Source organism: Aspergillus multicolor, assembly GCF_047715735.1.
Source record: "Aspergillus multicolor strain CBS 133.54 unplaced genomic scaffold BDW74scaffold_3, whole genome shotgun sequence".
NCBI classification, from domain to species: domain Eukaryota; kingdom Fungi; phylum Ascomycota; class Eurotiomycetes; order Eurotiales; family Aspergillaceae; genus Aspergillus; species Aspergillus multicolor.
In genome coordinates, this window is record NW_027395954.1 from 1,738,855 (window position 1) to 1,766,803 (window position 27,949).

Genomic DNA, 27,949 nt, shown 5'->3' on the forward strand with positions numbered 1-27,949 from the left:
ATTACCCAACCCAAACTATATGGTTGGAAGAACCAGAGCGATGCGCGCTGGGTGACCGCAACCGCTGCCAATGTGCCCTGGATTTATGCTGTTCTCTCCTCACGCGCAAGGTTCTCCTCATCATTTATTCCAATTTCAACGGGGCTTTCCGCGGAGATGCGGGTTGTCGGGTATAAGGTCGCTCACAGACCATGTCATGGTCACATTCCATAATGTGTGCTGTGTCCTCTGTTCGCCTCTTGGGTCTTGAGTTTGTCTACGTGGGACGGTGAGATTGTTTGGTTTACGGTTACGCTGGCACTGCAGTCGGAGATTATCTGGGGTAACGCCTTGACTGGAATCTGGATATATAGTCCGCTGGCCCGGGTCATCGTCCACGCTCTGGCAGGCACGTTTCTTATTCTCCCTTGCTTTGCTCCACTGCTGCACTTGATTTGGGCTCGAATGGTCTTTGGGCGGCTTTTTTATTCTTGTTTTCTTTTCTTCGAGCCTTCGTCTTCATTGTGAGGTTGTTGAGTCGAGTGGAATTATTTGCGTTGGTGGCGACGGTATATCAACAACTGGAAACCCGCGACTCCAGCCAGCTCTTTGTCTCATTACCACTCTTTAAGACGTCGACGGCTTCAGTCTTAGGAAACCCTTACAGCGGGTAAGGCGCAAAATGACAGGGAATATGAACCGGGACCGCGGGCCGGCGCGCGAGCATTCTTCATGGCACTCGCGCATTGACTTTGCCCGCTGGCATTTGGATATCGACGCTGTCTTGAACCGCTTCGTTCCACCGCCGCCATGGCACTTGCTGCCTCGACCTGTTTCGCATTTCCTTGGATACAGAGGAGATAAGCCGCAAAAGGCACTCGGCAACTTGGTCATTGCGTTCTGGTCTCTCATCGGTGTCTTTGGCGGCGTACTTCTCATTTCTGAGGTTTCACTGCGTGTGCCTGCTTTTCAGAATCATCATGCGCCTATTATCGTGGGCAGTTTTGTGCGTATACCCATATTTGACTGTTGGAGCCCTGTACTAATATCGCAATAGGGCGCCGCTGCCGTGCTGGAATTTGCTGCTATCGAGTCCCCTTTCGCCCAGCCGCGAAACGCACTGTTCAGTCAGGTCATCGCGAGCATCATCGGCATTGCCATCGCGAAGCTCTTCGCTCTGAATCCCAGCGCAGAATCGAAGCCTGAGCTCGCGGGTGCTCTTGCATGCGCCATCACGACCATGGCTATGGTCCTTACGAACACCGTCCATCCGCCCGCTGGAGCAACCGCTCTGCTCGGCGCTACTGAGCTCGCTCCTGTTGGATGGTGGCTTATTCCAGTCATGCTGCTGGGGTGTACGCTTATGATATCGGCGGCATTACTGATCAGCAACATTCAGCGCCGGTTTCCTGTGTACTGGTGGACGCCTCACCCTTTGGGCAAGAAAGCGAGGCAGAAAAAGCAAGCAGAGGATGTCGAGAAGGCGCCGAAGATCAAGCAGGGGAGTGATTCTTCATCGTCGGACTTTGAGTACTCTGAGCCTGCGCACGTTGTTATTCGGCCTGGGAAGGTCGAGTGGTCGGATAATCTGTGGTTAGATGCGGATGAGAAGGAAGTGTTGGAGAGGATTAGTGAGCGGATGAAGCATGGCTAGATACCACATAATTACTTTGTTATCAGCGTCTGTACATATTTAGCGATCTACACATATAATGCTCTTGTTCCTGAATGATTGTCGCTGTCTACAAGGCCAGCAATGGAATAGCGGTAATTAGTCATGCTAGCTTCACGTGACAGTCAATGCCCGATATGGCTCCTGGAATGACGTACCTCATCCAATGGTCGCCACTCTTGGCGGCCCACCCGAAGATTTTGGCCGCGTCTTTCAGGCTCAAAGCACAATCACTGCAGCTGCAATCTCTGATTCTCGCCTTCTTTCTCTCTCCTCCCAGTGGCTTTATTCTTCTTCTGTCGCCTCATTAATTCTGACTGCTGGATAGTCATTCCATCTTGCCACCTCTCCCCCTCCGTTGCCAGTGTTTTATCGTCTATCGATAAGGGCTTCAAGGAACCTCCCCCACCTTAGCAGCAGCAAGGCTCGCCCCCCCGCTATTTTTATTTCTGATCCACCCTCTCATTTTTTCCCTCTTTCACTCTTCACGTCAGACTCCCTCCAGGCCTCCCTCACCATCCCCTACCGAGTCCATCCCATCCATACCCATACACAGTCAAGATGGTGTCCGCATCCAAAGCCGCCCGCATGGCGAAGCGTGGCGATGCCAAAGCCAAGAAGGCCGGCAAGTCGAAGGAGGACACCCCCGTCGACTCCGGTGCTGAGGACCAGCCTGCCACCACCGACGAGAAGATGAAGGAGGTCGAGAAGCTCACAGCACAGATGGACAAGCACGGTCTGTCCGATCGTGTCACCACCGGTGTCCTTTCCTCCATGCCCTCCTCTCGCGATGCCAAGGTCACCTCCGCCTCGCTCGTGTTCCACGGAAAGGTCCTGATCACCGACTCGACTCTCGAACTCAACTTCGGTCGTCGCTACGGTCTGCTCGGTGAAAACGGTTGTGGAAAATCCACTCTTCTCAAGGCCATCGATGCCCGTGAATACCCGATCCCCGAGCACATTGATATCTACCTTCTGAACGAGGGTGCCCCTCCTAGCGACCTCGGTGCGCTCGAGTGGGTTGTTACTGAGGCTCAGAACCAGCTCGACCGCATGGAGAAGCAGGCGGAGGAGATTCTGGAGAAAGAGGGCCCCGACAGCCCTATCCTTGAAGATCTGTACGACGTATGTTTCACTATTTGACCTGCCAGTGTATGAATGCTTGCTAACTTGCGCAGCGCATGGACAAAATGGACCCCTCCACATTCCACACGCGCGCTTCTCTAATCTTGACTGGTCTTGGTTTCAACAAGACGACTATCCACAAGAAGACCAAGGACATGTCTGGTGGTTGGCGTATGCGTGTCGCCCTCGCCAAGGCCCTCTTCGTCAAGCCCTCTCTGTTACTTCTTGACGACCCCACTGCTCACTTGGATCTCGAAGCCTGTGTATGGTTGGAAGAATACCTGAAGAAGTGGGAACGTACTCTCGTCCTCGTTTCTCACTCCATGGACTTCCTCAACGGTGTCTGCACGAACATGATCGACATGCGCATGAAGCAGCTCCTCTACTACGGTGGTAACTACGACTCTTACCACAAGACCCGTTCCGAGCAGGAAGTCAACCAGATGAAGGCGTACAACAAGCAGCAGGAAGAAATTGCTCACATCAAGAAGTTCATTGCCTCCGCTGGTACCTACGCCAACTTGGTCCGTCAGGCCAAGTCCCGCCAGAAGATCCTCGACAAGATGGAGGCCGATGGTTTCATCCAGCCCGTCATCCCCGACCGTGTCTTCAGCTTCCGCTTTGCCGACGTTGACAAGCTCCCCCCTCCCGTCCTGTCTTTCGACGACGTCTCCTTCTCCTACTCCGGCAACTGGGAAGACACCCTCTACGAGCACCTCGACTTCGGTGTCGACATGGACTCCCGAACTGCCCTCGTCGGCCCCAACGGTGTCGGTAAATCTACTCTGCTTCGTCTCATGACCGGCAAGCTCTCCCCCATCGGTGGTCGTGTCAGCCGTCACACCCACTTGAAGCTCGGCATGTACAGTCAGCACTCCGCTGAGCAGCTCGACCTGACCAAATCCGCCCTCGAGTTCGTCCGCGACAAGTTCCCCGAGAAGTCCCAGGACTTCCAGTACTGGCGCCAGCAGCTCGGTCGCTACGGTCTCTCCGGTGAGTCCCAGACCGCTCTGATGGGCACCCTGTCCGAGGGTCAGAAGTCGCGTATCGTCTTCGCCCTCCTCGCCATCGAGTCCCCCAACATGCTTCTGCTCGACGAGCCTACCAACGGTCTCGATATCCCCACCATCGACAGTTTGGCCGAAGCCATCAACGCCTTCAGCGGTGGTGTTGTCGTCGTCTCTCACGATTTCCGCCTCCTCGACAAGATCGCCAAGGACATCATGGTCTGCGAGCACAAGACCGTCCGCCGCTGGGACGGCACCATCGGTGAATATAAGAATCACCTCCGCAAGAAGATGATCTCTGAGGGTACCGTCTAAATAGACTGGCCCTGAGTCATCTACTACCTTTTTTCTCTTTAACGACTGGCATGCTAGATCATGATACAACGTGGGAAAAGAGGAAAAGTTCATTTTTGTCTATGTTGTCTGTCTACTACCCCCCGCCGGGAGTGATGAACCGTCCTGGTTGGGTTGGGTCTGATGGATGAATGATATATGGAAGGGAACACCTATCTCTCTTCCGACCTTTTTTGTTTTTGTTTCCTTGTCTCTTGTCTCACGCTTCTGGAGATATGGATATGTTTCTTTTCGCAAATTTTCCTATAGGGTTCTTGTCTTTTCTTAGTTCAGTTTAGATGGCCTGTGCTGTTGCTTCATACCGCGTCTCATATCATTCCTCCGTTACCTAGACTTCGGATTGGAGGGTTGAAATTGATATTCTTTGCCTTGGCATTGATTTTGTTGTGTTCTGTAGGAAGGGTCCCATTTGTAGTTTATGCTATGTAGCAGTACGCTGTTTAGTTCTCAGACTGTTCCAATGTTTTTACGTGTCCAACAACTGTCAGCAAAAAAGAAAGAAAAAGGTCTATGACAAGTTGTTACTGGGGCCATCGTTTTTATCATCTTATTATGTACTTTACAATCATGTACCTTACAAGGTTCTCCATGGGGCGGTATATACCAGAAACAGATAGCAGAGAACATTCTTCACTTTTGAGCTTGAGCTGCATATCCAATAAACGTCGTTCCCGCCCCTCTTTTCCTGGACTTTATGTATACAAAAGTGCTTTGAATAGCATTGCTATCCCTGCCTCTCCCTCGTCCTCTCCATAACCAACTCGCCCCCAAAGATATCATTCCCAGCCTTCTTCTGCTCCGCCTCGATTTTCCTCTTCTTCGCCAGCCTCTCCATCTCGCTATCCGGCGTTGGCGTATCACTCGGGTTCCCCGACACTATTGCCGCCGCCGCCGCCGCAGCAGCAGGAATCCTCTTCTGCCCTGCTAGATTGGCCTTCTCAGGATTCTGGCAGTGATATAGTTTCTTTGCGATCCGGCGCACTATTTTCATTTGGTCTGGGTCTTGGCTGAGCGGTTTATGGGAATTTAGGAGGGTCGCGCAGGATGAGAGGGTTGATAGGAGTTTTGTGCGGAGTTGAGATAAAGGATGTTCGGGATCCGGTGGGCTGGGGAGTTTCGTGTCGAGGTAGAATTGGGCGAGGGGGGCGTCGGCGAGTGAGAGGGCTGATAGCCAGATCTGCGATGGTGTGTAGAGGAAGTATGCGTCTGTCATTTGGGCGGCGGATTTGAGGATTTCGCGCGTATTGTGGTGGGCGCGGGCGAGGCGGTCGGATATTGAGGATGGGGAGAGGCTATTCGGTGGTGCTGGGAGGGAGAGGATAGCGCGCCGTAGGTCTTCTTCGCTTTGAGTTGGGAGGTGCGGCGCTGGTTGTCCGAGGCCTTGGGATATGGCGTTGAGTTCCATGATGCCGCCTTCGAGGCCGCGGAAGGGGTGCCGGACGTCGAAGGTGAAGCGGAGGCTTTGCATTATGAGGAACTCGGGTGCGATAATGTCTTCTGGTGTTGTGTCGCCGGAGATTCCTTCGGCGAAACCTCGAAGAGACATGTAGTAGTTGTCTGTCTTTGTTGCGATAAAGAGGGCGCACAGCATGATGGATTTGGGGTGGTAGGTCATTGGGGAGTTGGTGAGGTAGAAGCGGCGGAGGTATTGGATTGCGGTGGCCTGTTCAATAAGATCGTTAGCACGATGTTCTGTACTGCTTTTGCTTGCTGCTTCAAAGGAGCTGTGGAGGGAATAGTCCATACCCTCACTTGTGACGGCATCGGAGGTTTGTAGCTCTCTGCTAGCTGGATAATCTGTTCACAGTAGTACCGCACGAGGTCCTGCTCCTCCTCCGGCGTCAGGCACGCTATGTCCTTTTCCTCCCCGACCTTGCTGTCTGCGTCGCTGCCAGTTGGGTTGGGTGTGCCTGCGGCGGAGGAGTTGGCGGATTGTCGCGCCTCGCGCGCTCTTCGCAGCGCGATTCTTACACGGTCACTTGCGAGACTGTTTGTCCTTTGCCGTACGGTCCGTAGGGATTCCTCAGTGAAAGACCAGAGGCGGAACTGGGAGGACGTTCGGTAGACGTCGTCTTCAATCATTGTGGCGGAGTTCGATCAGGTTGTTTGGGTTGTTGTGGATGGAGTGCTTTCTGGATCGACTTCAGCTGAGATCAAGTTCGTATGATGAACTAGCAATAACTTGTACTGGTGTGTCGATTGTCCATAACCAGGATATTGAGGTTCCAAGAAGTCAAAGAGGTTGTCAAAAGTCCGGCTCGGAGGTGATCAAGGATCCACGTGCTTATCGATAGCAGTTTTCAATATGGCAGCCAACAGCTCCAGCTCTGTTTCTACTTGTATAGAGCATTGCCATAGGAAAAACATAACATTCATATTTATGCCGCTTAAAGTTGAGAGTACTACGTATGAACTAAAATACCTAGAGGACATTCTCAATTAGACATCGGTATGCAAAAACGTATATGGATGCATGTGAGTCGTGACGACGTAATAGTTGGTAGCGTCCAAATTCCCGATCAAAACAAACAAGTCAAATATTCGCCAGGCACCGTGCTCATTATGAAGTTCACCAAGAACAAACAAATCTACTTCTGGGGGGCTAAAGACCTACGGCTCGCCGAGGAGTCGAGCGGTCACATCACCCATGTAGGCCTCCTCCAGGTCGTAGTCTTCACCCCCGTTGCGGTCAATGCCGTAATACTCGAATGCGGCGACGACCGCGTCAACGTCGAAGCCCATGTGAACGAATCGATCGATCAGCTGTTTGTTGTATCCATCGTACCTAGCGAGACATGTAAACCAAGTCTTCTTGGAGGCTTTGCACCATCAGATACTTACTTAGACAAATCTTCCTTCTCCCTGGCTTCCTTCTCTTGCCGCTCCAATTCACGCAGGGAATCGCTCGTCGCACCGCCGCTGCCCTCTCCCGCAGCTCTTCTGGGAGCCCCAGCATGTTGTGCAGCCCATTCGCGCGCTACGCGGTCGAACTCTTTGGGATTCCGGAGCAGCATCGTGGCCACCTCAGCATCCTGGGGGTCTTTGGGCTCCGGTGTGCTGAGCAGGGACTGTAGCGAGAGGAGGGCAGCTTTGATAGTAAGGATCGGAGACCAGGCGGACGAAAGCGTGTCAAGGCAAATGGCACCCTGGCGGTTACAGAGTTAGAAGGGCCAGAGCCATCTTAAACAAGGAGGACCAACCGTTTGACTGCTGACGTTCGGATGCCAGACCTTAGTGATGAACTTCATCACAGGTGGACGAAAAGGGTATTCGTTGGGTATTCTAATGTCAACTTTGTACGTGCCGCCTTCGTACGGGGTACCTGGCGGCCCAGGAAAAGTACCGCGGAGGTGTGTGACATCGTCTTCTTCTCCAACCGGCTCTGCAGTGATCTGGGAATGGGTGTCTGCGCGGATGTCCGCAATCTCCTTTGCGATACGGCGAGTTCGGTTGGACGTCATGGTTTCTATTTTCAGAATCGGCAGCGAAAATGCAGATGCGACAGCAAAATAGATGGTAGACGCGACGCTAGTAGCGTTTGAAGCTCTGGTTAGCGTCGGCAGCGAACTGGGGCAACCTCACATTTGGAGATGAGGAGGGGAAGGGAAGGCTATGAGGCACCTTCAAAACGATTCACCAAAGATGACGTGTAAATCTGCGCTGGATATGTGATTGAAGCGCTTACAAGGTTGGGTCGCGACAGAGCCTCACGCAGGCTTGGAGGGGAAGCTGAGGGGCTGGCGGACGGAGACCAGTAAGATGTCAGAACTATAGAAGGTCGATCAGGTAGAAATGCTGAGGAGCGACTAGGTAACAACAAGGAGCGAAGGCGGGGTGAAGTTCCAGACAGGAGCAGGTTATTATCCAGGTCGCCAGGTGGTCACCGAAGCTTTTTATGCCTTTCAAGTTCCGGGGGCTGCTGCACGCACTGCACCGTTGACTCCGAGGCGGACTATATGATAGGTTGAGCTGTATCTCGTCTTCACTTTGGCTAAGCCGCTGACTCGATGTTCGGGGTTCTGCCTCAGCCACCAACATGCACTCTTCGCCGTTTGCTGAAGAACGCCTCGTCGTAGGAAGCCTCACTCTCAGTACTTCTAGCTCTTTTAGATTATTTCAGAAGCTCTAAGCTACTCTTGTCGGAACATTTATCTCGGCAAACAAAGTAGACAATACTAAGTCACGTGCCTCTATATCACATAATCAATGCCAAGCACTGACGAAGGCGACAACAGCAACAGCTCAAGCCGGCCCCGGTCTCAAGCTGCTATCCAAGCTCCTTGTCATCCTTCTCCTCCATTCCATCATCTTTTCTCCCCATCCAACTGAATAGTTGCACATTCCAGAAACATAAAGAGGCTCGTTTAGTTTATCTCCTTTCACACTTTGGACTATGGTTCGTCTTCGTCGCTAGTCTCTCACCGCGCAGCTCCGATCTGACAAACATGAAAACGTAGGGTAACCAGCAGTCCAACATCGGTGGCGGCGGCCACGACGGCAAGGATGATAAAGATAAGAAGGTGGGGATCTGTTTTGGCTCGCTTAGAATAGGTTGTGACCGCTAACACTCGTTTCCAGAAGGACAAGCCCAAGTACGAGCCGCCACCACCTCCTACCACTCGCATCGGCCGTAAGAAGCGCAAGGCCGCCGGTCCCAGCACTGCATCCAAACTTCCCGACATCTATCCCACATCACGATGTAAACTACGATACCTTCGAATGCAGCGCGTCCACGACCACCTACTACTGGAGGAAGAATACGTGGAAAACATGGAACGACTGCGGAAAGCGAAAGCGTCGGTATCCGACTCCGCCAGCCGTGGAGACGTTGATATTACCGATCGCAACGCGGACGAGCGAAGCCGAGTTGATGACATGAGAGGAAGCCCGATGGGAGTCGGCAACCTGGAAGAGTTGATTGATGACGACCACGCCATCGTTTCGAGCGCTACTGGGCCCGAGTACTACGTGTCGATCATGTCATTTGTCGACAAGGATCTCCTTGAACCGGGTGCTAGCATTCTTTTACATCACAAGACAGTGTCAGTTGTTGGTGTGTTGACAGAAGAGTCAGACCCGCTGGTCTCGGTGATGAAGCTCGACAAGGCGCCAACCGAATCTTATGCCGATATTGGTGGTCTTGAGTCGCAAATTCAGGAGGTCCGAGAGTCTGTTGAGTTGCCGTTGCTCCATCCCGAGCTGTACGAGGAGATGGGTATCAAACCACCCAAAGGTGTCATTCTCTACGGTGCCCCCGGAACAGGAAAAACACTACTCGCTAAGGCCGTTGCAAACCAGACCAGTGCTACGTTCTTGCGTATCGTTGGAAGTGAGTTGATTCAAAAGTACCTCGGAGACGGTCCCCGTTTGGTGCGACAGATCTTCCAGGTTGCGGCTGAACACGCGCCGTCCATTGTTTTCATCGATGAAATCGATGCTATCGGTACGAAGCGTTACGACTCGACTTCTGGTGGTGAAAGGGAAATCCAGCGTACTATGCTTGAGCTTCTCAACCAGTTGGACGGTTTCGATGATCGTGGAGACGTCAAGGTGATCATGGCCACGAACAAGATTGAGACCCTTGACCCTGCTTTGATTCGTCCTGGGCGTATCGACCGAAAGATTCTCTTCGAGAACCCTGACCGTAAGTTTTTGCCTCCACACTCGTTACAAGGAACTACTAACAAATTCAAATAGAAAACACCAAGAAGAAGATCTTCACCCTTCACACCTCGAAGATGTCCCTCGGAGATGATGTCGACCTCGACGAGTTCATCAACCAGAAGGACGACCTGTCCGGTGCCGATATCCGCGCTATCTGCACGGAAGCCGGTTTGATGGCTCTGAGAGAGCGCCGCATGAGGGTGCAGATGGACGACTTCCGCGCGGCTCGCGAGCGGATTATGAAGACGAAGCAGGACGGCGGTCCTGTGGAGGGACTGTACTTGTAGATGCACATGGCTATTGGTGTTGCGCTATTCTATCTGCGTTTTCGCCGTTTCCATAGATCTTGTGTATTCTAGCTAGTAATTATGACGATTTACACCGTGCATTTCCATCTTCTGGTCTTCTTTTGAGCAACCAAGTCTACTTTAGTAAGCAGTTTTCGTATATCTATTATCACTCCCTGTCGTAATACCAGACCGCCTCCGCATGCATCAATCCTACTTCATGAATGAACGTTTATATATTTATTCTATACATCTCGTTCTTGGTAGCAGAAAGAATGTTGAACATCTGAAATCTTGAAGAACCTAGTAGACATATGGGGCTCTCTTTCGTATTCTAGACCTATTATAAGGGTAGCTTTGATATCCTACAAGTAACCTTTAGACATTTATAAGATAAGATAAGATGGCCCAGCCGATTCAAACAGTGCAAACTGCCAGACGCGCATATAAGCTTCCGCAAAGTCGCCTTGTGAGCACTCAATCAAAAACAACATAATTGCGAATCAACGACCATGGACGGCTTTGACGAGGAGGCATTCAAGAGGTTCTTCCCAACGAGCTTTGGAAAGCAGGAGAAGAAAGCAGATGTCAATGCGCAGATCGACCAGAGCAAACGCGCCGTCAAGCCGGAGAGCAGCGGCGGCGATGAGACAAAACTAATTAGCGACGCCGCTGGTACTGCCGACGCGAAGTCTGATGATGAAAGCGACGATATTGGACCTGCCGGTCCTGGCGACAAGAGTAACGGCGATTCAGATGACTCGGACGATGATTCGGACGACTCCGACGACGAGGACGAGTTCCCGGTATCCCACGAGCTTGTGATGAAAACGCATGAGCGCGCAGTCACCACCATCACCGTTGACCCGTCAGGATCGCGATTGATATCCGGTTCTACCGACTGCACGCTGAAACTTCACGACTTCGCTTCCATGACGCCTTCTACCATCCGCTCCTTCAAGTCCGTCGATCCCTCCGCGAAAAAGACATCGGCAGCGCAGGAAACGCATGCGGTGCACTATGCGGCTTTCAACCCCATTTCTCCAGCCTATGTTCTAGTCGTTTCCGCTACACCACAACCGAGGATCCTTGATCGAGATGGCGAAACAGTGACTGAGTTTGTGAAGGGTGATATGTACCTGAGAGATATGCACAACACCAAGGGACATATCTCGGAAGTGACGAGCGGCGTTTGGTCTCCAAGCAATGAGAACTTGTGCGCGACTGCGGGAACAGACAGCACAGTGCGGATATGGGATGCCAACATTGGTCGGTCGCAGAAGGAGGTGATCATGCACAAATCTAGGGCTGCTGGATCCGCTGGCCGGAGTAAAATGACAGCAGTTGCTTGGGGCTCACCCAAGCAGGGTGGTGCAGATGTCCTTGTTGCTGCTGCTCTAGATGGAAGCCTGATGATGTGGAGCGGGAACGGGCCATATACCCGTCCTAGTGCGGAGGTTAGGGAAGCGCATACACGGGATACGTGGACTAGTGGTATTGATATCAGCGCGGATGGAAGGCTTGTGATTACCAAGGGTGGGGATGATACCATCAAGCTATGGGATACCAGGAAATTCAAGCAGCCGATCACGACTATTACGCACACCTCCATCTCCTCGCGATACCCGACCTCGAACATCATTTTCTCACCCAACTCAGCAAATGTCGTTACTGGATCAGAGACTGGACACCTCCACATCTTGAACCCAGCGACACTGAAACCCGAGTTAATCACTCCAGTCACACCAGGATCTCCTTTAATCACAGTACAATGGCACGAAAAGCTCAACCAGGTTATCACCGGGTCCGCCAACGCAGAGACCCACGTCCTATATAACCCCAATATCTCAACAAAGGGCGCCGCCCTCGTCATGTCCAAGGCGCCCAAGCGCCGCCACATCGACGACGACCCAACCCTAACCATGAACCTATCCCAAGGCATCTCCGGCGACTCAGTGGTAGTCGGATCGAACGGCGTACCGCACTACAGCTCGGCAACCTGGTCCGCACGACACCCTACCATCGGTCTGACGGCTTCAGGTCGTTCCCGAGACCCTCGCCGGCCTCACCAGCCGGCGACGACGCCGTTTGCGAAATCGCAACCGGATGAGCGTCATATTCGGGAGAACATCCCGCTCAGTTCTATGCGTGATGAGGATCCTCGAGAGGCTCTGCTAAAATACGCTGAGAAGGCTAAAAAGGATCCGATCTTTACGAAGGCGTGGCAGGAGACTCAGCCGACGACGATCTATCGGGATCTTAGTGACGATGAAGAGCCGGAGCCGGAAAAGAAGAAGGCACGGCGTTGAGCACCTTCATTGGTCTCAAGCGCAACTCCGGCCGCAACGAGAACAGCTTAAGGTCTTTTAAGTGGACTTTCATACACCGCCCGGTCCAAAATAGGTAGCAAAGTGCACTGGTTGTATCCTTGGGCCCGGAAGAGTACCAAACACAACGGTTATCAGTTGAGTCGACTACAAGTCTCCCAATATCCGCCGTTCCGGATCAGAAGTCAAGGTCCCTGCACAAAAGCAGGTACAACACAAGGGAATACAGAGCTTTCAAGCCTGCTTTTAGGTTAGTCCAAGAAAGACGAGAATATTATTGTACAATATAGCTTGAACATCGTTACTGAATCGTAAGCAGTCAGTTTGTTGCAGTCAATGATGAAATCAGAGCGATCGCCGCACTCGAGAAGCTAGCATTCGTCTTACACCGACGCTAATACGTGCTGCTCTCGGGTTGGGGAGGCCTTCGTGGTATATGGTTTGCGCATGGAGAGGGGGGCATTGATGATGTCACTCCAAAGTAGTGTAATACTGTACATGGGAAAAATAGTAACCACATCCAATGGTCTAGCCAAGCCTGATAAGCTAACAACTCCTTCGCTTCCCGTCTAGTCACCAATCACCATCCATCCTCAACAATAGCCACCTTCTACCCTCAGTACCTAGGTAGCTATCCCCGTATCCCATCACATAACCAGAACCTACCCCCAAAGCCAACCCAAATCCCTCGCTCAAAGCCCATGCTCAACAGAGCACTTCATAGAATAAAACCCGCGTCCCCAGTTACTCGCACAGTTATCACTAGGATAAACAACCTGCTGCTGCGCGCCACGGCAGCCCGGCTGCGTATAGAAGGTGCAGGTGCAGTCGCCGTTGGGGAAGGTGCAGTCGGCGATGTTGATGCTGTTCGAGCCGGTCCAGACGTAGTCGACGCAGTTGCCGCCTGTGCCGGGGTTTATGGACGTCATGTAGTCAGTGCAGCCGCCGTCGGAGTAGTAGTTTACTTGGAGGTTGCGGGCGGCGAGGGTGCTGGTGAACAGCGTGGCGGTGGCGAGGAGGAGGGGGCCGAGCTGCATTTTGGAGTGATTGGAGAGAAAGAGGAGAGAGATTGGAGGAGACTTGAGAGATTTGGTGGTGATGATGTTTTGAGAGGGTGTAGGCGGGTGATTCGAGCCTTTTATAGAGCTCGTCTCAGTCTCGATTGTGTGTACATGTCGGCCTGTTCCGACCTCAAAGCTGTCTGCCTGTATAGAGCCCACCGTGTGTCAGCATTACGGCCACTTCGTATACTCTAGAGCGGAGCAACAGAGTACCTGAAATGGAAATAGTAGCATCACCAGTGAGACATGCATCTATAGGGAATGGGGCTCTAGGGTTAGTGAACAAGGCTAGGCCCGAACCGAGCCTAGATTGATTGCCGGCGCGGCAGAGTCATGCTTACTAGTCCTGCAGTCATGAGCAAGAAACGTCTTTTTCGCATGCCATTGGCAAGTATGGCCCCGGTGCCTCGACTAGCACGATGTAGTACTCCACCATGAACGAACCTCGGCACGCTTGAAGGGCTAGAGCAATCGATTATCCAGGCCGGGGACAGCGATCTCATTTCTGAAGCTACCGAGCTGCTTGGTTGAGTTGAAGTGCTTGAATTTGCAGTACATATATAGAATAAAGCCCTGTATATACAAGATAGATCGGTTATAGGACGGCAGAATACAGTAACGTGTCATGAACACGGGATCAAATTAGACAAGAGAAGTATCTCGCTCGACATAGTGCGCGGTCACAGATCGCTGTTGACAAGACAAATCAAAATTTAAATGATTGGAGTAGCGCCGCACGATGGCGTTAACAAAGTACAATATGAGATGGTGTGAGGGAGCGACGTAGATGCGAGTAATGAGGTGTGTTGGTAGTTGCTGCTCAAGACAGATCATACAAATACGGTCTCGAGTTCTGGTTGAGGACAGATCAGAGCTCCTCGCGGGACGACTCGGCGTTCCCTGTAGGCTGTGACCTTCGTTTCGACAATATCCGCTCGAGCGTGTCCAGCCTCTCTCGAGTACTGCGGATAGCGTGGTCCATTTCTCGGTCTGACAGGGTCTCTTCGGTCAGCGAATCTCTGAGATCCCGCTCCCTTTGAGACTTGCGACTGTTCCGGAAGGTCTGGCTTTCAGACTGCCGGTTCATTGTTGGAATGGCGATTCCATCCAAGCCTACCCTATCCTCGAGCCAATTCCAAAGCTCACTTTCTTCCCTGCGCCACATCTCTTCGTAGGCAGCCAGACGCTGGGGTATGCTGTGGCCGTGATAGCCCATATCCGAGGACATGGCTGGGTGGGAAGGCTGGCGGAAGAAGAGCAGGAAGAGCAGGATGCCAATAACGAGGACAGCCATATTCCCATTCCACAGCGGTTCAAATATGCTAGCAACAGGACCAAGTACTCCTCGGAGCGGCTCAAAGACGCCCCAAGATTCAGCCTTTTTGGGGCTGGTATCGGTCACTGACTTGGTATCGGCCGTAGCGCCCTCGTCGCTCGCGGCATCACCCTTCTTGCGTCGTCCCTTGCCTTTGGCGCCGCTCTTTCCACCTGCCGCACGACCGCGGGGAGCGACCGCCCCTTTAAGAGCAGCGATAAGATCAGTACCGAACGAGCCCTGTCCGTCAATGGCACCCTTCTCGATAGGACCTATATAGGTTAGTACATCACTAGTAAAGCAGGCATACAATAGACTCACCTTTTAGCCAACTCTTTCCCGACCACTCGATGGTGCAGGTCATGAGGAAGCGTGTTTGATTGTTAGCCGCCCACGTGAAGAGATACTTGGTCTTGGTAGTGAAAACATTTCCACTGGGTACGTCCGGTGTCTGAGTACTGAGTGTTACGAGAACCGCCTTCTCAAGATCCAGGAAATCTAGCTGCTCAGTACTAATGCACTTGGTTTGTTTAGGTCCAATAGAGCCATTCAGGGGTTTGATGTAGGAGTACTTTCGAGAACGGTTTTCGTTCGTGAGACCGGTTTTCTCGCAGTTAAACTCGAGCTCACCAGATTTTTGGTTGTCGACGAGGAACTTGGGAACAAAAGACACGGAAGCTGGACCGAACACATAAGAGTAGACCTTACCAAGAGGCGCAGGAATCGTTTCGTCCTTGATGACTCTGTCGTACTGGCCTTCAGGTCCATCGTACTGAGACGGTGGATGGGTGTGAGGACCAGGGAACTCACCATCAGCATCTCCATTCGCTGCTTTGGCGCCCCTGGAAGCCCCATTAGGCCCAGCGCCTGATGAAAGGGTTGGCACAGTGCCAGAAGCTTGTCGAGGCAGACCCTTAGGGACCGACTCATCGCTCTCATGGATGCTATCGTCCCCAGCATCGAAGAAGCTTTCAGCGTTGTCTTCGTCCTCGTCTTCATCGTAGATCTCATCCTCCTCTTCCTCGCTTTCATCTTCGCTTTCTCCGGCCTTTTCAGTTTTGTCACCTGTAGAGTCCGTCACCCTCGTCCCGTTGACAGAACTCTTAAGACTGGGATGGTTGATCTTCCAAATATTGACCATCAAGTCGTAGGTTGATTCTCGGCTCAAAAGACTTCGGAATGTGTGCCGGGCATGCAAGGTTTGGATAGCGATTGCATTCGGGAAAACCATGGCCGTGGACTCTTTCTCGATGGCGACCACCTCGTCAAAGCTTATGACAAGCGTCGTAACCCAACCCAAGATATTGCTTGAAAAGCAAATATGGCCTTCGGAGATGTATATCCGTCCAGCCAAGATGATTTCACGCTGTAGGGCACAGCTGTAGTCTTCAATGAGATAATCATCCTCGGGAACGCTACGAAAGAGCTGGTGGAAATCCCTGTTGCGCTTTTTACTTGCGACTGCAAATCCTGTCAATCGCGGCAGACTAGCATTGGCACCTGGAACGCCCAGTGCAATTGCACTAGCACCAATGGCACCAATTGTTGACGAGGTTGCCCCTGAAGAGCCTCTGTGACGCCGCCGGGCCAGCCGGCTCCGTACACTGCTGCTTCGAAACGGCCTCGTGCCCGTTTCTCCGTCAATAGTGCTTCCACCAGAAGGTGTTTGAGCACCTGTGGGCTCTTTTGTTGAATTAGCCTGAGCATCAGACCCATCGTCCACTGGATGATTTGTTTGATTATCCGCTTTTTCGTATGCCATAGTGACTGCACGCGCAACTCGTCGATCTTCAAGCTTTGCCGCAGCTTCGTCTCGCTGGGATACGGCAGGGGTTCTGCGTGTTTCTAAGTCAGGTTTCGTAATAACGACTCCGTCTGGGGTTGAGATAGACCCTCCCGGTGGGATATCAATATCCAGGTGGCTAAAGTTCAGATCACCCGAACCAAGGGTGTCGACCGCCATGGGCTTCTTTTCCTCAGATGGAGCTTGACCGGCCTCGTCCGAGTCTCTCCCACCCTCATTGGAAGGCTGATTCTCGAAATCATTGGCCTCCTGTACAGGTGTACTCTTGGCCTTTTGCGCGTTGAGGGTATTTGTCAAGGTAGAGGCGGCTGTTTGCGCCGCGGAAAACACGGAAGAGAAGAAGCCGGTCTGAGGAGTGCCGGATTTACCTTCTTCGATGGTTGGGCTTACGGCTATCGAATTGGACAGCTTGCTGGGCTTAGAGATGACAGAAGAGGTGGACCTGACGCGCCGATGAGAAATCATATTTCCCGAGGGACTTACGGTAACGCCAGGTGGTAAGTCGCGGGATTTTATAGAGGATGGGGAGTCCGTAAGTCCGGAATTTGCGATCAGAGGCCCATGTTCAAGGGCAGGAGTAGGAGGCGTCACTGTAGTAGAGGGGAAAGGAATCGCACTGTGCGGGGGCGTTTGCAAACGGGGACGCTCTGGCGACCCTCGAAGTGTTTCCTCCCTGAGGTCCGTACGAATTGGTCTTGGGATTGGCGGAACAGGCGGAGGTGTTTCGGCTGGATTGCCTGCAGCCATCTTCGAGGACAAACTACTCCGCCGGCTCGCGCTCCATGCGCTGTCGTTCGACGTTGTTGACTCTGCCCGGTCACGGTTTGCAGACTTTTTGTCGGAACTGAACGCATTCTTAAGACTTCTGGACACGCTTCGTTTCTTATTGTTCCGATCTGTAGGCACGCTCAGATTTGAACCTGCTGGCTGTGTCGCCGAACGCAATAAATCCGCTTCGGTATAGGAGCCCCGGCGGTCTGAGTTTGTGCCGCTGATAGTAGACTCTGCATCAGCATGTGCTCCGTCAGTATCGTTGGCGTCGGCAGAGGCTGATTTGATCAGAGGTGAAGAGGCCGTATAGAAGCCAGAATGCGAATCATGCGAAGTGAGGGGAGGGGTTCTGAAGGTCGCATTGAATGTCAGCATTTTGATCAAATGAAGCATCGCATCAGTAGACGCATTACCTATCGGGTTCAGAGTCGTCCGTCAGGAGATTCAAGGCGTCATCCCGGGTGGTGTGGGCGTCCTCAGGTAATAATGAAGTGCTAGAAGCTCTCGTGCGCGAATGCTGAGAGGAACCGACTAAAGTCCCATCATTGCTCTCCGCCTCCACCGTTGGTGGAAGTTCATCAACTAGTTTCAAGTCATCCTTCTTCTTCTTGCGCTTCCTTCTCGATGCGAGCAGCTTCGACAGACCGCTAGATCCCGATTTCGAGGAATCCGCCTCCCCCGCTTGCCTATCTGACGTTGAATCAATCGATGATCGGCCATTGCTCCGTCCAGAGCTACCAAGAGTCTCTAGATCCACCGGGATTGTCTTGGAACGCAGCGCTTTACCGAACGGCGGAGCATCTGTAGGCGCGGGCTCCGGGGGGTCGGGGATCACAGGGACGTCCATAGCGAACGAAGCGGTCAAGCGAGAGTAAGGGTTCGAGGCTGAGGAGAGAGTGGTCGACACATATAATGTATTTAGCTGAGAAAAATCATGCGAGCGGGGAGAGCATGGTAAGCTTTAAGCTTAAGCTTGTGCTGACGCTGACGTCGAGTTCGAAAGTAAAGAGGGGGGAAAGGTTCTCGGTGATGACAGCTGTGGCTGGGATCAGGGCCAACAGCATGTCTCTCCGCAACCTACACAAAAACGCAGCGGCGACAAAATGCACCTGAATAAAGGCAAAGTAGAGGCGAGTAAGGAGAAAAGTACAGGAGTGTCAGATCTTGAGAGAGTCGGGGGTAAGGCGGAGTGGGCGATGGAGACCGATGGAGCTCCAGCTTAGACCAAGTACTGCTACCAACACGAATACGAGTGACTTCCCTCGCGCCGACGATGTCCTTATGGGCTCAAGGTTTTACTTATATGGCTCAAAAGAACTACTTTCGATGCTCATTTGTACCTACACTTTCCCGTACTCGTATATGAATGCGATCATCAAGAGCTCATGTCTTGATCTCCCAGGCAGCACTGATACAGATCGTTACGCCCTACGCATGAATCTAGACCCTTTCTGCTAAGCCGGAAGCGGTGTATGGGGTAATGTAGCCGTATCCAGCACAACGTCACTTGGAGCGCGGGTTCTTCCCCTCATTCTCACCTTAATTCCCCCCTCCTTGCTAAAACTGCTGAAGAGCTACCAAGTCGTCCAGGTCTCTCTTTTGCGACGACATGGAGACTGCTCCCCTCACTTTGGTACGTAACCTCGTGTTTCAGCTGTCATCTCAAACTGCGCATCTGACAGTCTCCATAGGCCCACACCCACGCCCGGAACGCGGCTCTGGAAACTCGCAAGGCTAATCCTGTCGCCGCGAGCGAAGAGCACGACTTGGCCGCTGGTGAGTTCGCAACCGTTGCGCAAGGCAGTAGGGATCGCGAGGTATATTCCTGCTCTAATCTTACCTTCGCAAACATCAACCGTTAATTCGTCCCTTCGTTGTATAGGCTCTACGAACGCTTCATCTGTTAGAGCAACACCACAAAAAGCTCGCGCATATCCTTCGCTTTCATCATGAAAACCCACCGTCTGCTGCTGGGGTCAACTCCCAAAGTATCGCAGAATCAGGGTTGTCAAAAACCGATAACCAACATCCTCCAAGACTGAGCGGAAACCCTCGTTTACTAAAGCGAGAGGGGTCTTCCATTGCAAGCAACTTGGCCTCCGCGCGAGGAATCCCGGCTCAGCCACGTCGTTCCTCTCCCGCCTCACCTACACTTTCGTCCCAGCAGGCCGGGGCTAGAATGACCGACGGCCCCGCAAAAATTAGAACAAGCGAGTCAAGATTGAGAGGAACTCAGGCCGCAGGCCAAAGAGATCGTGCAAGCCGCACTTCGGGCCAGAAACAGCCATGGTCACCGCCGGTTGGAAGTCCTACCGATATCACCTCGCAGCAATTCGTACCCGCAGAGGCTGCAGACTCAAGACAATCATATCGGCAATCTATCACCGAGGAACCGTTCCAACGATTTTACTCGACCTTTGAGGGCCTCATTTCCCGAATCTCGGCACCACTGGCATTTGCAGGGTTGCCGCTTGGGTTAGACGGCTCCAGCAATGCCGGCGCGGCTCGCAAATCATCTGCGGAAACAAGAGTCGATAGACAGACCGTCGTATCGGATCGCTCTGGATCCTCAGCAGAGCCTGATATCAGCCGTATCTTCTCTCGTGCCGCGCTAAAAGCAATCCGTGAAACTAACGGAGGTGGAATGGGGCCGGGAAACCCAGCGGAATCCTTCTATGTAGTGCCAACAACCGGCGGAACAGTATCCTACGCAGGAATCCTAACCAGAGCCGAAAAAGAGGCACGCCGCAACAGCGTCGACGAAGCAGAAGACGACTTCGTCGACGCCCGAGAAACACCCGCCTCCCCAGAAATGCTTCAGCAAAACAGAGGCAAAGCCAAAGGCAAGCACACCCGAGCAAGCGACAGGCAACCAAGCTCTCAGGCTCACAAAACCTTGGAAGAACTCGAAATCGAGAACGAAGCCTTACGTCACCTTTCCGATACATTGTCAAAACGATTACACATGTGGGAGGTCAACGCGCAGTCTTCGTCCATGGCTTTGCATCAGTCTCTGAAGGCAATACATCATCAGAACATGCCGTCCTCGGAGCACGGGTCACAATCTGCTTCGGCAGTGTCTTCGCCTGCAACGTGCCCCTCCGCCGTGACCACTGAACATGATCAGCGCATCAAGGAGCTTGAGGAGATAATCCAACGTAACGAAAAAGAGCTTGAGAAGGCAGGCCGGGAGAATGAAAAACTGCACAATGTGCTTGGGCGCTATAGAGACCGGTGGGAGAAGCTTAAGGAGGGCGCTAAATCGAGACGTGCTGAAGGGAGAGCCGGGAATGGCACCGCGGGAGCTGGCACTGCGGGCACTGTACAGCAGAATACTGGCGGGGAGGTCAAAGCGGGCGAGGTAGAAGAGATGTCTAAAGAGCAGAAAGGGACTCAGGCGGAAGAAACATAGTCGGTATTTGCTGTTATCTGGCATTTTCAAAGTTACAGTGCAACACCAGGCGACACGCTCAATACTTCATTAAATATATCGAATAACATGAACATTATCTTAACCATCATCAAGTCATTACAAGAGTTCTCCCAGCACATTCTTATCATTCATGTCCAAGAGTTCCCTTGACGCATGGGCAGCAACGTGACCCTAACCCTCCATCACTGCACCCAGAATGTCGCATTGCCCCGAATGTCCGCCGAGCTCGAGCCCACCAGCACCGTGAACTCCCCTTTCTCAACAACATATTTCATTCTCACGTCCCATAGCCCTAGGTTCGCAACGTCAATATCAATCTCCACGGTCTTCGTCTCCCCGGCCGGCACAACCACCTTCTCGAAACCCTTCAGCTCCCGGTTCGGCACAACAACAGACGTGATCTCGTCGACGATGTACAACTGCACGACCTCCGTGCCGTCGCGGGAGTTATCCGTGTTCGTGATGTCAACAGACACAGTGATCGTGTCAATGGCCGACACATTAGTCGCCGACAAAGAGACATCACCGTATGTGAAGTTCACGTAACTGAGACCGTAGCCGAAGGGGTACAAAGGCTCCGGAGTACCAATGACATATTGGTGTCCGAAGACGATGGTGCCATTCTCAAGTTCGTAGCCGGAGTCTCCAATCGAGCGGCCGGAGTTCAGGTAGTCGTAGTAGATAGGCAAATCGCCTACATAGTAAGGGAACGAGACGGAAAGTTTGCCAGAGGGACTATAGTCGCCGAAAAGCACATCGGCCAGTGCGTTCCCGCCCTGCTCAGAGGGGTAGAACTGCTGCACCAATGCGCTTGCCTCATCCGAGATCCAGGGTTCTGTGATTGGCTTGCCTGAAGAGAAGACAACGATGGTCGGCTTGCCGGTGTCGATGATGGCCTTGACGAGGGGTGCCTGGGCGCCGACGAGAGAAAGGTCATTGACGTCGACGTGCTCGCCTGTTGTTGCGTTGACGCCCTGCCATAGTTCCTGCTGGTCGCGCGACCATGTTCCTACAACTACGATGGCGACATCGGACTTCTCAGCTGCCGCGATGGCCTCCTCGAAGCCGGACTGGTCATTACTCCAGCGTTCGCAGCCTTGCGCGTAGTGGACAGTTGCGGAGTCGCCAACGGCGGCCTTGATTCCGTCTAGGGGAGTGACTCCCCGGTACTGGCTGCGATAGACAACGTAATCGCCATACTAGGCCGGTTAGCTAATTATGAAAGACAGCCTGGTATGAGGCTAGACGTACGTTCATGAATCCATGTGCCATGGGGCCGATGACTGCAATATCACCTGTCTTTTGCAAGGGGAGGGTGTTGTCATGGTTTTCTAGCAGGACGATGGACTCTTTGTCCAGCTCCCTTGCGAGATCGACGGCTTCATCAGTATGAATGAGGTTATCCCACTCTTCTTCAGGGGCACCAGGGTATGGGTTTTCGAAGAGCCCTAGGGCGAACTTTGCACGAAGTACCCTGGAAACTGCCGTATCGACAGTGTCGAGAGCAAGCTCTCCAGACTCTACGAGTTGCGGGATTGTTCGGAAGTTGCTGGCCATGGTCAGTCAAAATATATTTCTGACGTTCGATGGTTAGAACTTACAACGAGCCACCGCCCATCTCAACATCATTACCAGCGGGGAGGGCTTGCAGGGTTACCGATTCGGAGTCGATAGGTGAGCTAGCGCATGTATGGAAGTTGTTGCAGAGTCGATCTGTAGCTCCGGCGTCGCTAATCACGAAATATTCATATCCCCATTCTTCGCGGAGGATCTCAGTGAGTAGATGGTAGTCTGCAACAGCAGGAATGCCATCGTATCTTCAACCGACAAAGTCAGCCATCATGTTCTAAGACCAAGCGGAAGGAGCCTTACGAATGGTAAGCGCTCATAACACTGTAAGCTCCAGCGTCTATAATTGCGCGCTTGAAAGATGGTAGCCAACTGTTCCGAGTCAGATCGATTCTTTAGAGCAACGCCAGCCAAAGACATACGTAGTGCGCAGATATCGCTCTCCTCCATGAACAGGAGCGGTGTTGATCCCTTGCTCGGGTTGACTGAACCCAGCGTAATGCTTCACCTGGGCAGATACATTATGACTCTGTAATCCCTTCACGTACTGGTATCCAATCTCGCCAGCAAGGTAGGGGTCTTCTGAAAAAGTCTCTTCGACCTAAGGCCAGTTAGCATCTGCCGTGATGCCCGAGGTAGGGATTGCTCGTACACGTCCAAATCGCAGCTCACGAGCTAAGTCGACAACTGGTGCGAAAAGCTGATTGACACCCAGAGCTAGAGCTTCCTGGCTTATGAGTCGTCCCATCTTGTAAATCAACTATTGTACGTCAGGCACCGGTCAATAAAGACAAATGTATGGATCGATGGAGTCTTACCTCCCTGTTAAACGAGCAGCCGTATGCAATAGGAGAGTTGTAAATTGTGGCATTGCCAATCAAGAAACCATGAATCGCTGCAAGCCAGGCACTGTGTTAACAAGACCTCAATTGTCGGCGCAATACCACGCACCTTCAGTTTGCACGAATGCAGGTATCCCGAGTGTAGTGTTCTCGACGAGGTAGTCTTGAGCTCGCTTGACGTTTGTCGCAATCCAGTCCCAGGCGACAGGGTAGCCAACTGAAGGGCCGAGAATATCAGCGACGTTCTGTCTGAATTAGGGCAAGGCCTCATACCATAAAACATGCCAGCTTTTATCCTCATATTTTCTTCCAATCCCGTTAGATTGAACTCCCCAGAGGTTGCGTTCATCCAGTTTGTAATGTCACCTATGGGACGGTCAGCACCTGTCACTGGACATTGCCGTATTTATGGTCTATCGCACTCGCGATACCACTAGGTGCACACGCATCCTACACTTCGGAAACAAACTTACCCTGTATCAACTGGCCTGTTTTATCCTCAATGGTCATCCGACCTAGAAGATCAGACACCCTATCCTCAATTGACGCATTTGGATCTTTGTAGAGTGGCAAAGAGTCCTCCGCAGCCGTTAAGCTAGCGTAGAGCTGCAGAAGCAACAGCCCCTTCGAAACAAAATTCGACAACATGTCTCCAGTTCTGAGATCCAGAGACGGTCGTTGCGCACTCGAATTTTTCTGTCAGAGCATGCGGAGAAAAAGAGCCCGCACAATGGGCCCCCGCTGGTTTTATTCCTAACATCCTCCTCGCTGCAGAGCTAAACAAGGAATAGCTACAGCCGAGGCCCAGCTACAGCCTAGCAAGCAGAAGTTAGCCAATGCAGGAAGCTAGGAAAAAGAAAACAAATCACGACTAACATTGGCAAGTGGGGAGCAGTGGCATTGTCATGGCAATTGCTCAGTTATTCCAGGCTCCGTAGGCAAGTTGACTGGCCAAGGTAACAACCCAAGCATCGCGGAGATGAGTCCGGATCAGGATTGTATAGACTGCGGAGGCTAGCTAGGGATTGATCGAATGGGGTGGTGCAGACAGGAGAGGAGAACCCCGGTGGAGAGAAGAAAAAGATGACGGCTAAATGCAGGTGCGGAGATGAAGAGGGGTCACCTCAGGGTATGACCCTAGATGTAAAACGTACGGTGTACACTAGACATCGAATGGCGTAAAGATCCTCCGGGGTGATATATTGGCAGAGCTGCTGCAGGTTTTGTTGTCTCGCTTTTTCCACCTATTGGGGCTCTCCGGTAAAATGGACCTGCAACCACCGTACTATGCATAGTCACAACGAACACTTCACTAACCATGTCCTTGCTGCAAGAAGAAAAAAAGAGATGAGAATAGGTTGACAGAGTGCGGCACTATAAGATTCCTCTAATTACAAATAAGTATGGGTGACAAACATGCTATGGACAATGGTATCAAGCGACGCCATGAGTTGGGATATACCAACAAAGTTGAATCGAACACAATATGTACCGAGAACATTGATTACAATACCAGTTAATCAAACAGATCAGACGTTGAGTAATCTCAAGCATTTGCACCACCTGATTCTGGCTGACCATCCTGGTTCGAGCCTCCCTCACTAGCCTCAGTTTCGCCGGGCCCTTTCTGGCTCTCTTTTCGTTTCTGCAAGACACCCCCAAGCCAAGGCACGGTTTTACTCCACGAGTCGCTTAGGCTGCGCAGACGCGAGAGTGTGGTTAGGTCATCCGAATGGTTGCGCGTAATCTCGCCCGATTCAACACCTGGCGTGAAGTGTCCTGCGGTAACAGGTGCGGTGATGAGACTATCTGTACGGTCCATTCGAGCAGCCTCCGGGTCCTGATTGATTTCCCCTCCCGCGCCGTCCGCGTCACGTAAGATGTTCTCAAGAACCGACGTACTAGGAGGCTTTCTTCGCCCGCGTGACTTTATCGGTCTTCGCTCTTTTGCCGGGCTCATCTCACCTCGACGGATAGAATCAGCAACAACAGCGCTAAACCCTCCAGATAAAGTGGAGAACAGAGGACCCGGTGAGAAATGTGAAGATATCGAGTTTCGTACTCTTCGCGGTGGTGTTTCGAGGACAGGGTTGCCCCTAACATTCACCCTTGTACCATCTGGTGCACTAGATCCGTCTGCATCGGGAGCAGGAGGGAATCGAAGAAGCACGGTGGAGCTGACAGGTTTCTGAATGGCCTGTTCTGGAGGGGTGACGGGTCGCTCAACCTGCGGTTCAGACGCGGTCTCTTCGAGCGACTCGGCCCAGGGGTTCCTTAGTAGTGATAAAGGCCGGGATGAGGATGGCGACATAGGAGAAGGTTCCGTAAGATCAGCAATCACCGAGCCAACAGGTGAGGGAGAAGCAGCAGTAGATAGAACAGCTCGTGGGGTGCTTTGACTATCGTCAAGGTCCCTAAGACCCTCACTCAGGAGTGATCCTGGCGGTGATTGAAGGGTGCCGTCGAGGATATTAGGGCTTCTCGGTCGAGGTCCGTTCTTCGTTTGAGCTGGAAGGGGAGGCGACAAATCAACTCGGTCCTGATATCTCTCTCCAGGAAGAAGTCCGATAGCTTCTTCCTCGTCGGTAGAGTAGGACGACTCGTCATCGGCATGAATACGTCCACTTGTAATAAAGTACACGCCCAGAAAGGTGAGGAGGCAACCACCCACAAACTTTCCGGCACGAGAAGCTGTGTATGATTCGAAGTCTCGGTATAAAATCGCGCTACCAATAATTACCGAAAGAGTGAAAAGAACGAACTGGGTCGGGATCACCTGCGTTGAGTCGAAACGCTGTAGGGCTTTGTTGATGTACCGGATTTGCATCAGAGCACTGAAAACAAGAACAAACACCAGCAAATAGGTAATTGGGAACGTGATAACATGCCACAGGGTGTATGACAGCAGCGACGAAACGCCTTTTGTTGACAGCGCAGTATATCCACCTACTATCAATTAGCAACGGCCGCCATTGATACTGAGTTTTGATGGGTAGTATACCGAATAAACCAACCAATCCGACATCAATCAGGATAGTCCGTGGCCCGTATTCGCGGCTTGACCACATGAGGACGACGATAAGCGCAGCCGTCAGACCCAGGTAAAGTTCAAATTCCCAGCGCGTAATCATCTCCCAGATATCATCCGGGCCGATCTTCTCTTCTGCCGATTTTGCGCTAAGAACAACCACAACTGCTCCAGCAATAGCAACGAGAACGCCCCAGAAATCTCTCTGTCGAAACTTTTCCTTCAGCATAAATGGAGCAATGACGCAGTTCGAGATCAAAGCGACAACCCCCAGGGGCGAAACAATTGATGCCGGAGCAAATCCGTAGGCCATGAAATTTCCAGTCTCGCCGAGTGTCATTAAAATGATCCCCGACCACCAATATGGCGAACGAAGATAAGACTTCCGTCTCCCTTGTGGTGAGCCATTCTCAGGCTGTGCAGTCCGTTCGGTTACTGGAGAATCCGGCAGGTCGTCTTCCTGGCCAGAGAAATCGTCTCTGTAATGTCCAGAATGACCTGAGAGGTCATCCCGGTAACGACTCTCTTCTTCGGGCCCGTCAATTGCGCCGTAAGAGCTCCGGCGATCGGAACGCTTCCATTTCAACCCTTGTCGTAGCTTGTCCTGTTCCCATTCCTTCTCTATTCGGATATGAGCGTAGCGCTGAATGTTGAGGGCCAATGAAATCAAGACATTCCCGGCCAGTGCTGTGATGATACCGATTAAGGATGACCACTCGTATTCTCCGCTCCCTCCGTCACCATGATTGTGTCCAAGATCTGATGATAATGTCGGCAGAGAATGCGGCGAAGGCGCGGGGCTCGGGAAGGGCGTCGGAGTTGATGTTGAATCGACGGTAGAAGCGAAGGCAGCAAGCAGGCCAGCTGCTAAAGGGTACTCCTGCGTGGAGTCCATGTTCATGTTTGATATGCAGATGATGCGAGAACGAAAGAGAGTAGATAGGAAAGAATGGAAACACGGCCCGAAAGTCGTGCGTCGTCCCCTTTAGTGCCAAAGACGTACGAGTACGAGGATATCCTAGCCCCGTGGTGTATTCAAGCGTTGGAAGAGTTCAAGTGAGTGATCATGCTGAAGTAGAAGAGTACCGCATCGTGCGCCCCTGAGACTGTTGGAACCCGGATTTCAAGTGTCGGTCTGAAGAGGTTTACTAGGAGCAAGGGTCTCGTAAAGTAGAGCAGATCCCGCGGGACGCCGGGAGAGGATGGGTGTTGGGTCTTGGGTTCAAGACGACAAGCAGAGGAGCAGAGTTGGAGTCGGGAGGTCGAGAGACACCGATCAACGGTCGGTCGAGGTGCGGAGCGCCGGTTAACTTTTGAGACTAAGCGCGACCATCATATCGCGCTGCGGAGCAAAATCAAGGGTCGCAACTTGGAATCTTGGACCCCGGTGGATTCTCCCAGGCTGACTCTGAAGCGCCATTGGCCTTGTCATTGGTTCAGTTACCGTCCACATTAAGCTGACCACTGACTGCATCGCATTGCCCAACAGGCTGCAGTCCAACGCATCCAACGTCATCGGGCATACGGAGTATATACTCCGGAGTAAACATCTCTATACTGACAATGATAGTACCATGTGATATATGTATAGTGCTGTTGGAGATCCTTTTGAGCAGTGAAGGAGAATATCAACGGACCCACAGATTTCTTCGAGAGCCCCCTTTCCAAGACTATATATTTCTTGGTGGCCATGCCTTCAAGATACTAAGCT

General features: G+C 52.2%; 11 protein-coding genes across 11 annotated transcripts; 5 read left to right on the top strand and 6 right to left on the bottom strand.

Annotated features, from left to right (window-relative positions):
* Positions 1-661: 661 nt before the first annotated feature.
* BDW74DRAFT_174575 (HPP family protein) lies at positions 662-1,633 on the top strand (the record flags this gene model as incomplete). The annotated part of the gene is made up of 2 exons (XM_073728070.1): positions 662-985; positions 1,037-1,633. The coding sequence occupies 2 exons, from the start codon at positions 662-664 to the stop codon at positions 1,631-1,633; spliced, it is 921 nt and encodes a 306-aa protein (XP_073588096.1).
* Positions 1,634-1,858: 225 nt separating this feature from the next.
* On the top strand, positions 1,859-4,789 carry BDW74DRAFT_146448 (ATP-binding cassette family ATPase ARB1). Its single transcript, XM_073723347.1, has 2 exons — positions 1,859-2,776; positions 2,830-4,789. The coding sequence occupies exons 1-2, from the start codon at positions 2,213-2,215 to the stop codon at positions 4,096-4,098; spliced, it is 1,833 nt and encodes a 610-aa protein (XP_073588097.1). The 5' UTR covers positions 1,859-2,212; the 3' UTR covers positions 4,099-4,789.
* BDW74DRAFT_146449 (TFIIH complex kinase subunit CCL1) lies at positions 4,790-6,502 on the bottom strand. Its single transcript, XM_073723348.1, has 2 exons — positions 5,884-6,502; positions 4,790-5,800 (listed from the first exon to the last, which is right to left on the bottom strand). Exons 1-2 carry the CDS (start codon positions 6,217-6,219, stop codon positions 4,862-4,864), a joined length of 1,275 nt encoding a protein of 424 aa, XP_073588098.1. The 5' UTR covers positions 6,220-6,502; the 3' UTR covers positions 4,790-4,861.
* BDW74DRAFT_146454 (E2 ubiquitin-conjugating protein UBC1) lies at positions 6,491-8,210 on the bottom strand. Its single transcript, XM_073723349.1, has 4 exons — positions 7,823-8,210; positions 7,338-7,665; positions 6,979-7,283; positions 6,491-6,922 (listed from the first exon to the last, which is right to left on the bottom strand). Exons 2-4 carry the CDS (start codon positions 7,596-7,598, stop codon positions 6,748-6,750), a joined length of 741 nt encoding a protein of 246 aa, XP_073588099.1. The 5' UTR covers positions 7,599-7,665; positions 7,823-8,210; the 3' UTR covers positions 6,491-6,747.
* A 50-nt stretch (positions 8,211-8,260) lies between these two features.
* On the top strand, positions 8,261-10,338 carry BDW74DRAFT_146456 (proteasome regulatory particle base subunit RPT2). Its single transcript, XM_073723350.1, has 4 exons — positions 8,261-8,533; positions 8,595-8,657; positions 8,716-9,781; positions 9,835-10,338. The coding sequence occupies exons 1-4, from the start codon at positions 8,531-8,533 to the stop codon at positions 10,086-10,088; spliced, it is 1,386 nt and encodes a 461-aa protein (XP_073588100.1). The 5' UTR covers positions 8,261-8,530; the 3' UTR covers positions 10,089-10,338.
* Positions 10,339-10,623: 285 nt separating this feature from the next.
* On the top strand, positions 10,624-12,923 carry BDW74DRAFT_146460 (WD40 repeat domain-containing protein). Its single transcript, XM_073723351.1, has 2 exons — positions 10,624-12,665; positions 12,735-12,923. The coding sequence occupies exon 1, from the start codon at positions 10,913-10,915 to the stop codon at positions 12,395-12,397; it is 1,485 nt and encodes a 494-aa protein (XP_073588101.1). The 5' UTR covers positions 10,624-10,912; the 3' UTR covers positions 12,398-12,665; positions 12,735-12,923.
* A 1-nt stretch (position 12,924) lies between these two features.
* Positions 12,925-13,501, bottom strand: BDW74DRAFT_146461 (uncharacterized protein). Its single transcript, XM_073723352.1, has one exon. The coding sequence runs from the start codon at positions 13,450-13,452 to the stop codon at positions 13,108-13,110; it is 345 nt and encodes a 114-aa protein (XP_073588102.1). The 5' UTR covers positions 13,453-13,501; the 3' UTR covers positions 12,925-13,107.
* Positions 13,502-14,003: 502 nt separating this feature from the next.
* BDW74DRAFT_146462 (GRAM and VASt domain-containing protein) lies at positions 14,004-18,637 on the bottom strand. Its single transcript, XM_073723353.1, has 3 exons — positions 17,780-18,637; positions 15,113-17,715; positions 14,004-15,063 (listed from the first exon to the last, which is right to left on the bottom strand). The coding sequence occupies exons 1-3, from the start codon at positions 18,211-18,213 to the stop codon at positions 14,345-14,347; spliced, it is 3,756 nt and encodes a 1,251-aa protein (XP_073588103.1). The 5' UTR covers positions 18,214-18,637; the 3' UTR covers positions 14,004-14,344.
* Positions 18,638-18,929: 292 nt separating this feature from the next.
* BDW74DRAFT_146463 (uncharacterized protein) lies at positions 18,930-20,853 on the top strand. The gene is made up of 3 exons (XM_073723354.1): positions 18,930-18,999; positions 19,058-19,183; positions 19,249-20,853. The coding sequence occupies exons 1-3, from the start codon at positions 18,976-18,978 to the stop codon at positions 20,776-20,778; spliced, it is 1,680 nt and encodes a 559-aa protein (XP_073588104.1). The 5' UTR covers positions 18,930-18,975; the 3' UTR covers positions 20,779-20,853.
* Positions 20,854-20,981: 128 nt separating this feature from the next.
* Positions 20,982-23,858, bottom strand: BDW74DRAFT_174584 (putative beta-glucosidase; the record flags this gene model as incomplete). Its single annotated transcript, XM_073728071.1, has 10 exons — positions 20,982-21,998; positions 22,051-22,348; positions 22,401-22,616; positions 22,672-22,740; positions 22,791-22,969; positions 23,021-23,128; positions 23,187-23,263; positions 23,320-23,427; positions 23,484-23,576; positions 23,684-23,858. The coding sequence occupies 10 exons, from the start codon at positions 23,856-23,858 to the stop codon at positions 20,982-20,984; spliced, it is 2,340 nt and encodes a 779-aa protein (XP_073588105.1).
* Positions 23,859-24,643: 785 nt separating this feature from the next.
* Positions 24,644-27,589, bottom strand: BDW74DRAFT_80525 (DUF803 domain membrane protein). Its single transcript, XM_073733785.1, has 2 exons — positions 26,212-27,589; positions 24,644-26,156 (listed from the first exon to the last, which is right to left on the bottom strand). Exons 1-2 carry the CDS (start codon positions 27,137-27,139, stop codon positions 24,757-24,759), a joined length of 2,328 nt encoding a protein of 775 aa, XP_073588106.1. The 5' UTR covers positions 27,140-27,589; the 3' UTR covers positions 24,644-24,756.
* Positions 27,590-27,949: the final 360 nt, after the last annotated feature.